General features: G+C 48.8%; 2 protein-coding genes across 7 annotated transcripts in view; one reads left to right on the forward strand and one right to left on the reverse strand.

The window, feature by feature from the left end:
- STPG1 (sperm tail PG-rich repeat containing 1) overlaps positions 1–14843 on the forward strand; it is a 58372-nt gene extending 43529 nt beyond the window's left edge. For all 6 annotated transcript variants that reach the window (XM_008963147.5, XM_034958138.4, XM_008963146.5 and 3 more), the window contains 3 exons: positions 2015–2180; positions 10815–11005; positions 13224–14843. In XM_008963147.5, coding sequence (XP_008961395.1) covers positions 2015–2180; positions 10815–11005; positions 13224–13300 — 434 coding nt within the window. In that variant the 3' untranslated portion in view covers positions 13301–14843. The remainder of the gene's footprint in view (positions 1–2014; positions 2181–10814; positions 11006–13223) is intronic.
- The window catches only part of GRHL3 (grainyhead like transcription factor 3), a 34902-nt gene continuing 26519 nt past the window's right edge, over positions 6731–15113 (reverse strand). Inside the window, exon 15 of the mRNA XM_055096501.2 lies at positions 6731–7667. Coding sequence (XP_054952476.1) covers positions 7481–7667 — 187 coding nt within the window. The 3' untranslated portion in view covers positions 6731–7480. The remainder of the gene's footprint in view (positions 7668–15113) is intronic.

A 15113-nucleotide genomic window follows, 5' to 3' on the forward strand; every position in this document is an offset into this window, starting at 1 on the left:
TTCAGCTCACCCTCCACCCCAGCTTCCTGGCGGCTGGCTCTCTCTGGTAGTGGCAGCATAAATGCCTTCTATTCCTTGCTTTTGCTTTTCATTGTTTTCCGTATTTTGTAATTCAAGTGTTGCTATAACCTTTTTAGTAGAAATATATATACAAAACAGAGAATATGAGAGATAGTTATCCAATATTGTAAATGCTGCTGACAGCTGCTTCTTTAAAAATTTAAGCATATACTGGGAACATTTTTTTTTTTTTTTGAGAGGGAGTCTCGCTCTGTTGCCCAGGCTGGAGTGCAATGGTGCAATCTCGGCTCACTGCAACCTTCGCCTCCTGGGTTCAAGTGATTCTCCTGCCTCAGCCTCCAGAATAGCTGAGAATACAGGTGCACGCCACCACACCTGGCTAATTTTTTTTATATTTTTAGTAGAGATGGTGTCTCACCATATTGGTCAGACTGGTCTCAAACTCCTGACCTCAAGTGTTCTGCCCACCTTGCCTTCCCAAAGTGCTGGGATTATAGGTGTGAGCCACCGTACCCGGCTGATACTGGGAACATCTTTTCATGTTAGTAAAAATCCTTTCGGAACATCATTTTAAATAAATATATAGTATAGTATTACATGATAGTACCATAAATTAAGGAGCCAGTATTGTCTTATTGAAAATTGTGATTGTTTTGAATTGATTGCTAATATGAATAGAGTGGTGGAGAACATCCATTCACAGGGCTACTGACAACTTAGGGGTGAGATCGCTTCCTCTTCACCCCAGTTTTGGTCATTCTCTTCTTCCTTAAAGCTTTGTACACAAATTCATTTTATTCTGTCACAGTTTCTCGAGACAGGGCATTGTGGTGTGGTGGGGAAGTGTGGGCTTTGGAGACAAGCAGACCAGTCTCTACATAGTGGTGCTCAACACATACATGTTAGCTGGGCATGATGGCTCACACCTGTAGTCCTAGCACTTTGGGAGGCTGAGGTGGGGGGATTGCTTGAGCTCACAAGTTCAAGACCAGCCTGGGTAAAATAATGAGACCTCATTTCTACAAAAAAAAAAAAAAAAAAAAAGCTGGGCACAGTGGCTCACGCCTATAATCCCAGCACTTTGGGAGGCCGAGGCAGGCAGATCACAAGGTCAGGAGATCGAGACCATCCTGGCTAACATGGTGAAACCCCATCTCTACTAAAAATACAAAAAATTAGCCAGGCGTGGTGGTAGGCATCTGTAGTCCCAGCTACTTGGGAGGCTGAGGCAGGAGAATGGCGTGAACCTGGGAGGCAGAGCTTGCAGTGAGCCGAGATCACGCCATTGCACTCCAGCCTGGGCGACAGAGCGAGATTCTGTCTCAAAAAAAATTTTTCTTTTAATTTGCAGGGTGTGGTGGTACATACCTGTAGTCTCAGCTACTCGGGAGACTGAGATGGGAGGATCACTGAGCCCAGCAGGTCAAGGCTACAGTGAGCTGTGATTGTGATGGTGCCACTGCATTCCAGCCTGGACAAGAGAGCAAGACCCTATCTCAAAAAAAAAAAAAAAAAGATAGTTGTTGATTGCATGATATTTGCAAAGCATCCACTATGTGCTAGGAACTTAAAATATTATTCAACTATCATAACAACTCTGTTGTCAGAAGAATTATTATTCTTAGTTTATAGAGAAGGAAAACTGGGCTCTAGCAAGGTGGAGAGATTTGTCTAAGTCCCTGGTTAGATGAATGTCCTTTGGCAAATTATTTAACAATCTCTGAGTCTCAGTTTCCCATGTGTAGAATGAAAGCAGTAATACTCATCTTGCCAAGCTAGTGCGAGAACTAAATCAGCTAAGTGTGTGCTTCCCGTGCCATCTGTTCTCTGCATGGTGAGGATTGTTTTTGGCTATCGCAGTCAGCCCTTCCACTTGGCCATCCTAGAGTGATGTTTCCTTGCAGCCATCAGGTGTGTTCTTAGGGGTGAGGTACTGCTTTTTATTTACTTGAGAAGAGTTCCTTATTCTGTCCTAAAATTTCTTTCTCCTTAGGGCATTATGATATCAACGAATCCCTTGTGAAGCAGTCGCCAAATACATTAATGTCTTGTTTTAAATCAAAAACCAACCGTGGATTAAAACTGACGTCAACAGGCCCGGGACCTGGTTATTACAACCCCAGTGATTGCACAAAAGTTCTAAAAAAGACTCTTTTCCCGTGAGTCCCAGTCATTCTGGTCTTTCTTTTGAAAGGTGGTTGTGGGGAAGAAGCCCAACATAGAGAAAAGGAAGGGGTGTCACTGCTTGGCAGAGCACAGTGCCCGGCCACTCTCTTCAGGGGCCCTTAGTCACACATAATGATGCTCAGTAAATGCCTGTTGAATGCCTGATACTTATTGAGCAACTACTGTGTGCCAGGAACTTAAAATTGTATTCAATTATTATTATAATCCTGTTGTAAGAATTGTTACTCTTACCCCATAGAGGAGGAAGCAAGGCTTCGGATTTGGCGGGACATTTGCCTAAGTCCACACAGCCAACTTGAGGAGCCACAGGGAATTGGCTCAGGACTAAGTCTTTCCTCATTCCCTGTGATGCTGGATTCCCCTGGTGCTGACATTGTTCTATTTTTGTAACATAAAATCTTCGCTGGAGTGGCAGGACATTCAGAAGCAGTCAAGCTCTCATAGCTTTATACCGATGGAAGTTTAAGCCCCGACTTTCGAGTTGGTGATACCTGCTGGATTTGTACTTCAGCTCTGCTGTTTTTATGCTCTGTGACCTTGGGCAGAGTTCTAACCTCTCTGAGCCTCCATGCCCTCATCTGTAAGGTGGGAATAATTCCTGCCTCGTAGGATTTTGCTTTCAGAATTAAAAATACATGTTTGGCTGGGCGCAGCGGCTTGCGCCTGTAATCCCAGCACTTTGGGAGGCCGAGGTGGGCGAATCACTTGAGATCAGGTGTTCGAGACCAGTCTGGCCAACATGGTGAAACCCTGTCTCTACTAAAAATACAAAAATTATCCAGGCATGATGGTGCACGCCTGTAATCCTAGCTACTCGGGAGGCTGAGGCAGGAGAATCACTTGGACCTGTGAGGCCCAGATTGTGGTGAGCCGAGATTGCGCCACTGCACTCCAGCCTGGGTGACAGAGTGAGACCCTGTCTCAAAAAAAAAAAAGTAAATAAAATATATGTTTGGCATTGGCATTGCAGCTGGTGACTCAATATTAACACAGATTTTTAAAAGTAAATACAGGGATTTGTGTTACCCTGTTTAATATCCTACACATTTTATATTACTCTCACCTAAGAGGCTCAAATACTCACAGAGCTTATTTATTTCTCGAATGGTTCTAGAACTTCCGGAACTAACTGCAGTTAGGGTTAGTCCTCCTGTTACCATCTCAGCTCTCACCCATGCGTAGCCCCTCCAGACAGAGCTGGCCACTGGGAGGGCTGGCCAGGTGGGACCAACAATATATCCTCTTGGGCCCCTCCAGAGAGATCAGGCAGGTGGTAGGAGCCATAGCCACAGTGGGTCAGAAGTCCAGGCAACCCAGGGAGGCTGCCAACATTGGGCATAGTCTGATCATCAGCCTAGGTCAAGGGGACCACAGTTAGAGAGAGGTGCAAGTTGTGAATCTGCCAAGTCGAACTTAAGATCTGGAGAGGGGATTGAGACCTCAGCTGGAATCCACCAGAGGAGTCCCTTCTGCCCTCCAGGTCTAGGGCTCTGCAGGCTGGCCTTGTACAGGCTGTATGGCTAGGGGCTGGGGCAGGCCAGTCTCCAGGAACAGCTCTGTCTCTGGAAAGTCTCTCTCCAGAGACCTCCCGCCTCCAGGCTGGCATGCGGCATCTCTGCAAGTAACTATTCCCTTACTCTGCCAGAGAAAGAGTGGTCAAGAGGACAGGTGTTGGAGTTGGCCGACCACAGTATGAATCCCAGCTCCGTACCTTCCAGAGACTTCTCCTCTCTGAGCCTCAGTTTTATGTTATTAAGTAGAGATAAGGATCTTATCTCGTAGGGATTCCATGAAGATTTGATGAGAAGATGTTGGAAAATAGCTATTACCGGCTGGGCATGGTGACTCACGCCTGTAATCCCAGCATTTTGGGAGCCCAAGGCAGATGGATCACTTGAGGCTAGGAGTTCGAGACCAGTCTGGCCAACATGGCAAAACCCCATCTCTACTAAAAATACAAAGCTGGGCGTGGTGGAGGGCGCCTGTAATCCCAGCTACTCAGGAGGCTGAGGCAGGAGAATTGCTTGAACCGGGGAGGTGGAGGTTGCAGTGAGCCGAGATCATGCCACTGCACTCTAGCCTGGGTGACAGAGCGAGACTTGGTCTCAAAAAGAAAGAAAATAGCTATTACCCTTATAATGATAGCTGTGGTTATTGTATATCCTATAGACCTATTAGGCTATATTATACAATACAGCTGTTATTTGGCATGGCAGCTCAAGCCCCCAGCCCAAATTTGGAAGCTTCTTCAAGGAAAATGGTGAAATAACATAAGAGTGGAGGATGCTCGATTTTTAACTGCTTTATCTGGAGAAATATCTTCTGGCTTTTGCTCAAGTTTGAACAGGTGGTTTGAGATCGTTCTTATTTTATGGCGTTTGCATTTGTCAGTCAGCAGACTCTATAGATTTCTAGTTCTGTACTGGAGGCTCAGGTGAACAGGACACCACGCCTCCAGCCAACCTCATCTGGGAACAGCCTCGAAGCCAGGTGGAGGAGCCTGCAGCAAAATGCCGGGTTAGGTGGCCCCAGGGGTGTATGGCCATGTACAACCCATGGGGCCGTCTTCCCACTGGGCAGTGCAGCGGGACTGCGTGTCCGGGGCTTCTAGGGCTCGCTGTCTGTCTGTCAATGCTTCACAAATAAAACGTCTTTGGTTAATAAGTCTGAGAAGCACTGCATCGTAACCCTCTGCCCCTGAGAACATCACAGTCTGCACAGGCATCTTAAAGGCTCTGAGAAGGCCTGCAGTAAAGGAACCTATTAACCCGCTGTCTCCTAAACTTGGGTTCACCCTGATGAGGGGATGGTGCCCCAGGCTCTATAGCACGACATTTGTGTAGCTGGCTCTGTGGTCTGGGGCTGCTCTGGGCACCTCTCTGGGTCTTCATTTCTCTATGAGTGAAAGAAGGGTGTCTGCATTTCTGACACATCAGAATCCCAGGTTTGCTCACCATGGACTCAGGAGAGCACACAGGGGGCAATGAACGTGGAGCCAGCCTGGACCCACAGAGGAGGTCCAGATTGTGTATTTTAAAATTAACATGGGAAAGATGAAGCTAAGAAATTTATCATTTTATTTGGAAAGCAAGAACATAAGACTGGTAGGCTTTGGACTATTCTTAAAAAAACATTTATCTGTTCCCGATGAATGATGAAGAAAATGATGTAATGAAAAGAAAAGACAGCTGAATATCAGAGTGTTGAGGAAATATCCAAAATCCAATTTCTCAAATTCCAGTTCTGTTTTCTCCTGTGTCCCTGGAGGGAAGAGAGGGACAGGAGCCACACGGGTTCCTGAGGTCAGTAGACCCCTGAGGTGACCCCATCTGCATGCACCTTCCCTTAGGACTTTGTCCACATCAGAACTAATCCTCTTTAGCTCTCCATGGCTACGTGGAGCGGCGGTGACTTGCCGCCATGTTTCTTTCTCGGGAACACACGCGTGCCATGCAGGGGGAGACCTGCCCTCATCTGTCTTGGGTTGGAGTTGATGGGCTTCCCATTCTTGGGCAGAGTTACAGCTACAGAAATGCTTTTCTGGATCTGCTTTCTTCAGGGTGCAGGAAGCATCAGTGCAGATGTGAATTCTCCCTGGAGTTTTTAGTCTCATGTTACTGGCCAAAAAATGTAAAGCCCAGCCGTGAGAGGATGGCTGGATATGACCAAAGCTCAGGAGGCCACCATTAGGGCAGGGAATGGCTGATCACGTCTCCTGGAGAGGCCATGGAGGCAGCGTGGGCAGTGGATTGATTAGCGCAGGCCCCAAAGTCAGTACCATGGAACCTCCACTTTCCCCGCTCACCAGCCCTGTGGGCCTGGGGGAAGGGAGGTCACTTAACTCCCAGTGAATTCAAAGTCATCCTTGGTGAACTAGGATAAGAACACCTCATAAAGTGGTTGTAAGGATAAAAGGAGATAACCCACAAAATTCACATGGTAACTTGTATTTTTATCAAAGCAGGTGAGCGGGTCCTCTGTGTCTTCCTAGGGTTTCTAATGTGGCCCTGCAGGGCGGATGCTGTGCTTGGGGCTGGCTGTTTGTTAGCACTGGCATTTCTGAGCTCCTTAGCTAAAGGTCACGCCATCGGGTGTTCCTTGGCCATGGCCACCTTGCTGACTCAAAGCTAAGAGGACTTCTCAGCTTCCAGGGCGTCTTCAGAAGCAAAGTGAAGTATCAGCCAAGGTTTCGCTTCTGAGGTCTTCAATATCCGTCACAGTGATGACTCAATCACTTAGGGTGAGTCAGGGTGAGAGTTTTGGAGATCAAAATAGTTCCTCCTAGGCAATGCCTTCCAACTCATGCTCCCCAGCAAGGAGGTGCAACACTCAGGGCCATTTTTCTAACCCTTGATCTGCTTCCTGGAGTTTTAAGCCACTGGATTTGCACAGACACGCTGTCTTGTCACAGCTAGAGCTGAAAAATCAAGCCCCGTTGGCCCCACTCCAATTTTGGTAATTAGATTGGACGCACCCTAACTTCCCCTGGGATTTTCAATTAGATATGGGATGCTTCTTCCCAAGCAGCTGTAATCTGTCACCCGCTACCCTGTTAAACAGATACTGCATTCCACCCCAGAGGCAATTGGCTGCCCTTTAATGATGAGAAAAATTGCCCCTTTATCCCTCCCAACCCTGGGAATCCCTGAGGCGAGTGAATGTGTGCCTGGGAGTGTCTGGAGGGTCTCAGATGCTTTCCCCAAGTGGCCTGCTGAGTCCTCTAAGACATTCATTATTCTTAGGTGATTTGCAAACAGCTCACATTGGAAGCTGCAAACACACTTAATCCAGTTGTGGCCAACTCAGAGCCTTTGATAGTTGTTTTCTTTCCACGGGGCAGGGCCAGGTTGGCTTTTATAACTGAGCAATGAGGCTCATAAAAGCCCTGGTCACAATGCACTGTGGGCTGCCCTGGGTTTGATCCAGCCTGACCTTTGTGATTTGTCAGCCCCACCTCGACATGGAGGGACCAGCCCTGGATGAGGATGAAACTGTCATGTGGGCCTCAGATGCCTGGGCTCCTTTACGTGCTGCCAGCCCTCTGCTTTTCTCTGCACTTCAGCAAATGTTCCCGGAATAGGGCTAGGGGCCTCAAAGCTGAGGAAGACACAATACCTTCCCTTAAAGAGCTAGGCAAGTAAAAGCCATAGAAAATGCAACATTTTAAGTGCAAAGTAATAGCCAGAATGTATTCAGGGGCCACATACTCTGAGCTGAGAGCTCTCAGATGTGACCTGCCATCATCCTTCCACCTCTCCTCCAGGTGGGTGTGTCATTCCGAGTTTACAGTGAAGTGCAGGCTGTTGACGGTGGTGGGGCTGGGATTTGAATCCAGGTCCCTCTGCCTCCAAAATCCATCTCCAAAACCCATGTTCCTCACTTGAGTCACAGGATGGGAACATTCAAGACAGTCAGGTGGGGGGTGGCGAGACAGGCGTGGGTGGAGGAGAGAAGTTTCCCTGGAAGGAAGTGAGAACGTCAAGAATTGAATTCGAGTTTGCAGGGAAAGTTGGTGTTTCTCACAGAATGAACAGCAGGGACAAAGGCATGGAGTTGCTGAACTGTGTTGTGTTGGGTGTTTCTGGAAGGTAAAACGGAAGCGGCAGGACATGGGAGATTAGGCTGGATTGAGAGGCCATAAATAGATCTTGCCTTTAAGTTTTCATCAGGGTTTGTAAGTGGGGAGTGTCAGAAGCAAGTGAACAACCCGGGAAATCACCGGTGAATGGAGGGTTGAAGGCAGTCTAGGTGCTCAGCGTCTGTCTCCTTGTGTCCCAATTCCTGCCATAACAGCTACAGCTTTCCCCATTCCATGCTTTTGCTCCTGCTGTTCCCTCTGCTGGAAATGCTCTTCCCCACCTGAAGATTTTCTGGATTTCTGGATGGATTTCTGGATTCATCTTGTTGGAATTAATGTCCCTCTGTCTCTGTCTCTTTCTCTCTGCTTTCAATGCAGTTTTTTTTTTAAACCTCTATTCAAACAGATTTCATGTTTTTAAACAAATGTTACAAGTAAAGCACAATCTTCCTAACAATCTGGGTAGTAGGTATTATTTCCACCATTTTACAGATGAGGAAATTGAGGCTTAAGGAGGTTAAGAGCCTTTTCTAAGAACACATAGCTGTTGAACGGGGAAGTGGGGATTCAAACCCAGCTCTGTCTGAGTGCAAAGCCTGTACTGCCTGAAGTTGTCACCAGTCATGGCTGTTGCTGGCAGCGGATTGTCAAGCCCTTAAGGACACTCAAGTCCGTATCTTAGTACAGAACTGCCTGGATTCCCAAGCATGCCTGGCCCAGAATCCCACACGTGGCTGGTGCTCATGAAAGATCCATAGTGCTAGGCTGAAGGTTCTGAGCCTCTCCTGGGCATACTGAAGGAGTGGAAGACAAGAAACCTCTCTAACCCATCTTGCCAAGAACACTGGTGAGTCATTAACTCAGCGTGCTCCAGCCTTCTGCAGGCTGTCCTTGGCTAAGAAAGCAGACACCTCATGGTTTTCTCAAAGAACAGGGTGGGAATCTTGGGCTTGGAGTGACCCAGACCAGTGATGGGGTGACCTCATATAATGGTTGATTTGTTCCAGCTGTAATTTCCAGGAATCAAACCTGTCTCTCCATGATGCCAGCCACAAACTCATCAAATGTCTGGAGGTGTTTTGAAGGGGGAGCCACAAGCCAGAACAAGGAGAAGCCAGCTTTTATTTATAAGGGGAGAGGTTGTTGATTACACCCTGTAACCAGTTCTTCCATGCAGATTCATAGCAAACAGGGAGGCAGCATGTCCCCCCTTTCCCTGTGGGTACCTTTGTTCTAAATATAAGCATCCACGCCAGCTGCTCCTCCACCACAAGATGTGAGCCCAAGCACATTTATGATGGCTTTCAGTGTCCTCTCTGACAAGGGGGGGTGTCCCCTGCCTCAGCATGACTCTGGGGTGGAAGGGCCCTAAGTCAGTCTTTTACGAGGCTCAGTTGCCTGTCTGTCACCAAGCAGCACACATTGATGCTGACACAGGGATCATCAGAAGAATAACAACTACCTTTATTGAGCACCTACTATGTGCTGGTGCTCTACTAGGTGCTTTACATACCTTTTCTCTGTTCATTGTAACTCCTTTATAAAGTTAGTGTCATTGTTCCTTGCCATGCTGTGTATACTGATGCTAAGCTATAGAGAAATCGCGGCCTTGTCTTACAGCCAGTAAGTGGCATGACTAGAATTCAGCCTCAGGTTTGTGTGTGACCCTTAAACTCAGTCCCCTCCGCCATCATGCTTTCTCCATATTGCTAGGTGCCAAAGACTTGAGTTCTATGCCAGCATTCCTACGAAGGTGCCTATAACTTTGGATCGGTTACTTTGTCTCTCCGGACACCAACACTTTTAGAAAACTAAGGAGGATGAAGAAGACATCACTTGGGTCCCCTCAAGCTCTCTGTGTTTAAGAAGTTGTTGGCTAAAGTGCAGTAGTGCCCCAGTGGCCAGGAATCCCAAGTCCCCTCCTTTGCTTGGATGGGCTGGCTCCCTTGGTCGTTGAGTGCTGGGGGAGGCGGGGGAAGGCTCCCTTGGCCATTCAGTGCGGAGAACCTCCTCTCCCCTTTTGGTGAGAAGCCTTTTAGAAGAAGCCTTGGGTGTGAGCCAGAAGGAGGCGGCCCTTCTATTACATGGTTGGGAGAGTAGCATGATTCCTGTAACAAGCACAGAAGTCTCTGACAACCCAGTGGAACTTTGAATCAAGGCCTGATGAAAGGTCACAGCAGGAAGGGACCTCAGAGGTCATCTTGTCCAACCCCCTCCTTTTACAGATGGGGAAACTGAGGCCCAGAATGAATTAATGACCAAGCTAGGACTCAAGTACAGGTCCGGTCTTTCATTTCATGTCTCAATATCAGAGATAAAAGATAGACTCCCTTTCTGGAAGGAGGGGAAGACAGACTTGAAAACAATGGCGGTGTGAGTGGTAAAGGGTGATGCAGAGTCTCTTGATTTCCAGCCCGGTGCTTTTCCACTCCTGCCTCCTGCCTCCCCAGGACGATATTTAGTAGGATTCTGGAATGTCAATGTTACAGTGGCCTCTAAAGACCTGCTGGTCTTGGGATGGCAAATCTGTGGAATGTGGGATGCTTCTTTCTCTTCCCTGACCATGGCAGGCATCACAAGTGGGTCACCAAGGCCTCTTCCCATTGAGTCCATATGAGGCCTCAGTCTTTTTCACAGAACTCCAGCCAGGCACTACCAATCAATCAGAGTTGGCACATGAGATATACATGGCCTGCCATTTCTGGTTAGCTCCACATCTCCAGCAATGCACACTGAGCTCTCACTGTGTGCCAGGCCTATCCTGAGTACTGTGTTTTAGGTGCATCATCTCATTTATCCTGACAACCCTGACCTCAAAGTAGGTCCCATCATGATTGCCATGTGCAGATGAAGAAACAGATCCAGGGGTCCCCAGCTCACTACCAGTGGAGCTAGGGCTCTGCCCTGGTGCCATGACCAGTCCTCTTCCAGACAGCTTGCTGCTGTGCAGGCCTTGGCTGTGTCTAGAAACTGTGCCTTCCCCACTAGACTGCCTTAGTGACATCTTCCCGTTTTATCTTTCCCAAAGGAAAAACCCCATCCTGAACTTCTCTGCTCAGCCTTCGCCTCTGCCTCCGAAGCCACCTTTCCCGGGTCCTGGTCAGTATGAGATCGTGGACTACTTAGGCCCCCGCAAGCATTTCATCTCTAGTGCATCATTCGTGTCCAATACCAGCCGGTGGACAGCGGCACCGCCTCAGCCAGGCCTGCCTGGCCCAGGTCAGAGGATTATTTTAAATGATTGTAAAAACCAAATCTTCTGGAACTGTTTGTCATTCTTGGGTCATCAAATGCCATTGATTTATAGGTTGTTTCCTAAATAGGTTACAGGGATGAGGGTAGATTTGGAAGCATTATCAGTTCACATTTTCACAGTACAAAAGTGTTTTGTTTTTTAAGGTGAAAGGGCTCTTAGAGATGGTCCAGGCCAGGGATTCATACTGAGGACCATGAACATCTAAAAGATTCAAAGATAGTCTTGAAGGGATCTGTGACTCAGCAGTTGGCTGAAGATTTGGCACATATAGACATTATTTTCTGGGAAAGGAGGCCATAGCTTTTGTCAGAGTGTCAGAAAAGTTCTTTTTCTTTATTATTATTAATTTTTTTTACTTTTATTTTTTTGAGACGGAGTCTCGCTGTATCGCCCAGGCTGGAGTGCAGTAGTGCAGTCTTGGCTCACAACTTCCGCCTCCCAGGTTCAGGCAATTCTCATGCCTCAGCCTCCCAAGTAGCTGGAATTACAGGCACATGCCACCACACCCAGCTACTTTTTGTATTTTTAGCAGAGACAGACAGGGGTTCGCTATGTTGGCTAGGCTGGTCTCGAACTCCTGACCTCAACTGGTCTGCCCGTCTTGGCCTCCCAGAGTGCTGGGATTACAGGTGTGAGCCACTGTGCCCAGCCAGAAAAGTTCTTTTTCTTAAAAATATTTAAACTACTGGTCTAGTGTGGCCAGGTTATTTTACAGCTGAGGAAGCCCTGGAGAGCAGGTGAGCCACAGGTCTGCAGCGAGTTCGTGGCGGGCAGTGCCAGGTGTTTCCCCATTTATGCCTTGTTTGTTCATGAAATTAACCAGGGACTGTCCAACGGAGCAGCTCTTTTGAGCCTTCTAGCGCCACACCCTTTTTATAGGCAAGCATAAGTAGGGATCCCCTGTTACATCTGGGATCTACCTGGGAGCTAATATCATGAGGGACTCAGTCCAGTGGGCAGCCTCTGTGCTTCCTGACCTATTTGTAGCTCTCTATAGAGCGCTTTTGCTATTACCACAGCCTGACCATGGCCAAAGCTGGTGGCACTGGGGGCTGACATGTGTGGCAGGTGGCATGGGAGGATGAAGGCAGAGCTGTGATGACCGCCAGCTTGGTTACACTCAGCCTTTCTGTGAATGTTGACGATGCTCCTGTGCGAGGGAGCCAAGATGACCTGGGCCCCAGGTTTGCCCCCAGAGGCCACAGTCAGGTGGGGAGACGCCGTCAGCTCCATACTCACAGGTGAGACTAACATAAGGCAGACTGGGCCAGGAGAAGGTCATTCTCCTAGCTTTGGCCTTGCAAATGTGGTGATAATCACACCAGCAAGGCTGTAGAGGTTTGATCTGGGGCTCATCTAGTCAGTCGAGGAGAACTCAGCATTGCAAACATGCAAATGCTCCATACAAGGGGTGAGCTCCAGAGAGGGTAGGGCATGGGCAGGGATCCTGCTTTGACCCTGCTCTACCACATCCTCTGGAAGCATTGCCCCAATGACTTTTCCATGCCGTATGTGGTGCTAGGCACCTGGCACACAGAGACAGGCAGCTCCTGCCGCTCTGATCACCCCTGCCAAGGTGGGCTTCTGCAAGGGGTTTCCTGGGCACGTGCACGTGTCGGCATCTGCCTGCTCAGGTTCCAGTAAACTCAGGTATACCTGGACTACCATGGGCTCCCCTGAGCGGCTTTCCAAGTATAGGAACAGAGAGGCTGTGCACGGGACCCTCATTAACCAAGTCAGTATCAACATGAGTTTCTGGTCACCTGGGGCTACAGTTCCCAAGCCCTGCTCATCTCCTAGAGAACCATGTCCGCTTCTGCTTTTATGGAAACCCCTGAACTAGCTCAAAACAAGACCCCATGAAGCTAACACCTTGCTTCTTTAAGAATATTGCTTTACTCAATTTCTTTTCGAATTTCATAGAAAATAGTTTTGTAAATTTTGTTCTGTTAAAGAAGTTGAGAAGAATTAAAGAAGGCAGGAAGTCACAGTTTGACTTCCCCTGGGCCAGTTAAGAGCCAAATAACCTCGGGCCAGTTCCTTCCTCTCTGTCTCCCACGTGTAAGATACAGGGGCTGGCACAGGGGTCCCCAGGCCTTTCCAGCTCTGAGGTAGAATGCCAGAGACTGCAGCAATGGGCCTTTTCTCTCTTAATGCCTCCACCTCTCTGTCCCCTCACAGCTACATACAAGCCAGAGCTTCCAGGAAAGCAGTCCTTCCTCTACAACGAGGACAAGAAATGGATCCCGGTTCTGTAGGGATGTCACACAAGGTCAAGGAGAACTCCAGCCACCAGCCCACCCTGCCCAGCATCCCCAGGACATTCCTCAGGAGGAGACCGATCATGAGTGTGGCAGCTGACAACTTGGGGGGTGGCCCTACCACTCTGGCCTGGCATCCTAGCCGGACTGCTGCCATTGCCTTTGTCTTGAGCTGGAGACATTGCTCCCTGGAGACTTCACCCCAGCCCCACAGACTCCAGTGGCTTCCTGAGCAGAAGGGAGGAGTGGACAGAGCCCCCTGGCTGCTTCCGCACGCACCCATCCAGGCTGCCTTCTGGCACGACTCCCTGCCGCAGACTGAAGGGACTCCTGAAGCGCAGACTTCAAGGAGGATCAGTCCACCCTGAAGGTGGCCAAGCCTGGAAGCCCCACCCTTCCCTGTTTCATTCCTTCATTCATTTACGCATTCATTCATTCCCTCACTCCTGCCTTTCTCATTTGTCCCTTTCTGACCTCACTCACTTACTGTCTACTGGGCGAAAGCTACCTGCAGGCAGGTGATGCTTTTTCCACCAGTCCACAGCTTCCTTTCTAAAGTGACCACCTGTTTGGAAAGACCTCTCTTTACTCCTTTTAGACCTTTTACTCTTTGGAGTGGGAGATCATCTTGGAATGGCAGTGGCCGGGCCCGGGGGCTGCGCTTTTCCCTGACTTTCTCTGCTGGCGGGACTGAATTTTCTCAAGGCTTACAGGCCCTTCCATGGAGTCCACATGGCCTGTCTAGGCCTGATAGCTTTTGTCTCTCTATGTGGAGGGAAAAAGAAATGTGCCCTAGTGGTTTTGGTGGAGGCTGCACAGATTCGCGGTGGGTGGGGAGCTGCCAGGCTCCTTTTCTGATCTCCCAGCGGGCTTTGACTGACGCTGTTAAGTCTCTCTGTACATTAGCCCCGCCAGATACCGAGAGGTTACAAAGCCTCCAAGGCCTGTACAACTGTGGCCTCTCCAGAGAAGTGGTTCTCAGCCTTGACTGCACACTGTAATCACCTGGGGACTTTAAAAAGTACTGAGGCCTGGGGCCCACCCACAAATGCTGATTTAACTCCTCCAGGGTGGGGTCTGGGCAGTGGGGGCGGGGAGGCAGGAGCCACCCAGGTGATTCCAATGATAGGTGTAGGTTGAGAAGCGCCACCTTCCAGCTTCCTAACTGGCTCTGGGAGGGGAGCTGGGTGGGAAGTTCAGGAGGTGGGAACTTTGTACACGCAGAGCACCTGGAGCACCTACAGCATGGCTGTGGTTCCACACTCCTCTGTCATTTAACCTTCACACATCACCTCGTTCTGACATCAAGGGTGCGTCACAGCCACAGTGAGGCCTGGCCTGGGCAGAGCAACTCTGGGTGCCCCACTGGGTCCCTCCCACAGGGGCAGGCAAGCCTAATGGGAACCCAAGGCAAAAGGAAACATCAGTAATACGAATCCTGTCTTTAAAACTGTGATGTTTTGTTCACCGTGGATTTTTTTTTGGGGGGGGGCCTTAATTTTAAAAATATTGCATTAAACTTATTTATCTTGCTTATTGAGCTTTTGGGCACCCCTTAATTTTTGTGCCTTAGGCTAGAGACTCACCTGCCCATAGCCTTGACTCTAGGTAGGGGCTTGGGAATTAGGACCACAGACTGTCAGCGCTGGGAGGTTCTTAGAGGGATCATGGTTTTCACATCTTTTTAAAAAAAGTTTTACTCAGACAAATGTTTACAAGAAACCCAAATATTTAAATGGAGAGAAGCAGAGCTGCAGTGATGGAGTTAGGGAGGGTAGGCAGGGACTGCTGCAGCCCCTTCCTCACATTG

This window comes from Pan paniscus, chromosome 1, assembly GCF_029289425.2.
Source record: "Pan paniscus chromosome 1, NHGRI_mPanPan1-v2.0_pri, whole genome shotgun sequence".
Lineage (NCBI taxonomy): Eukaryota > Metazoa > Chordata > Mammalia > Primates > Hominidae > Pan > Pan paniscus.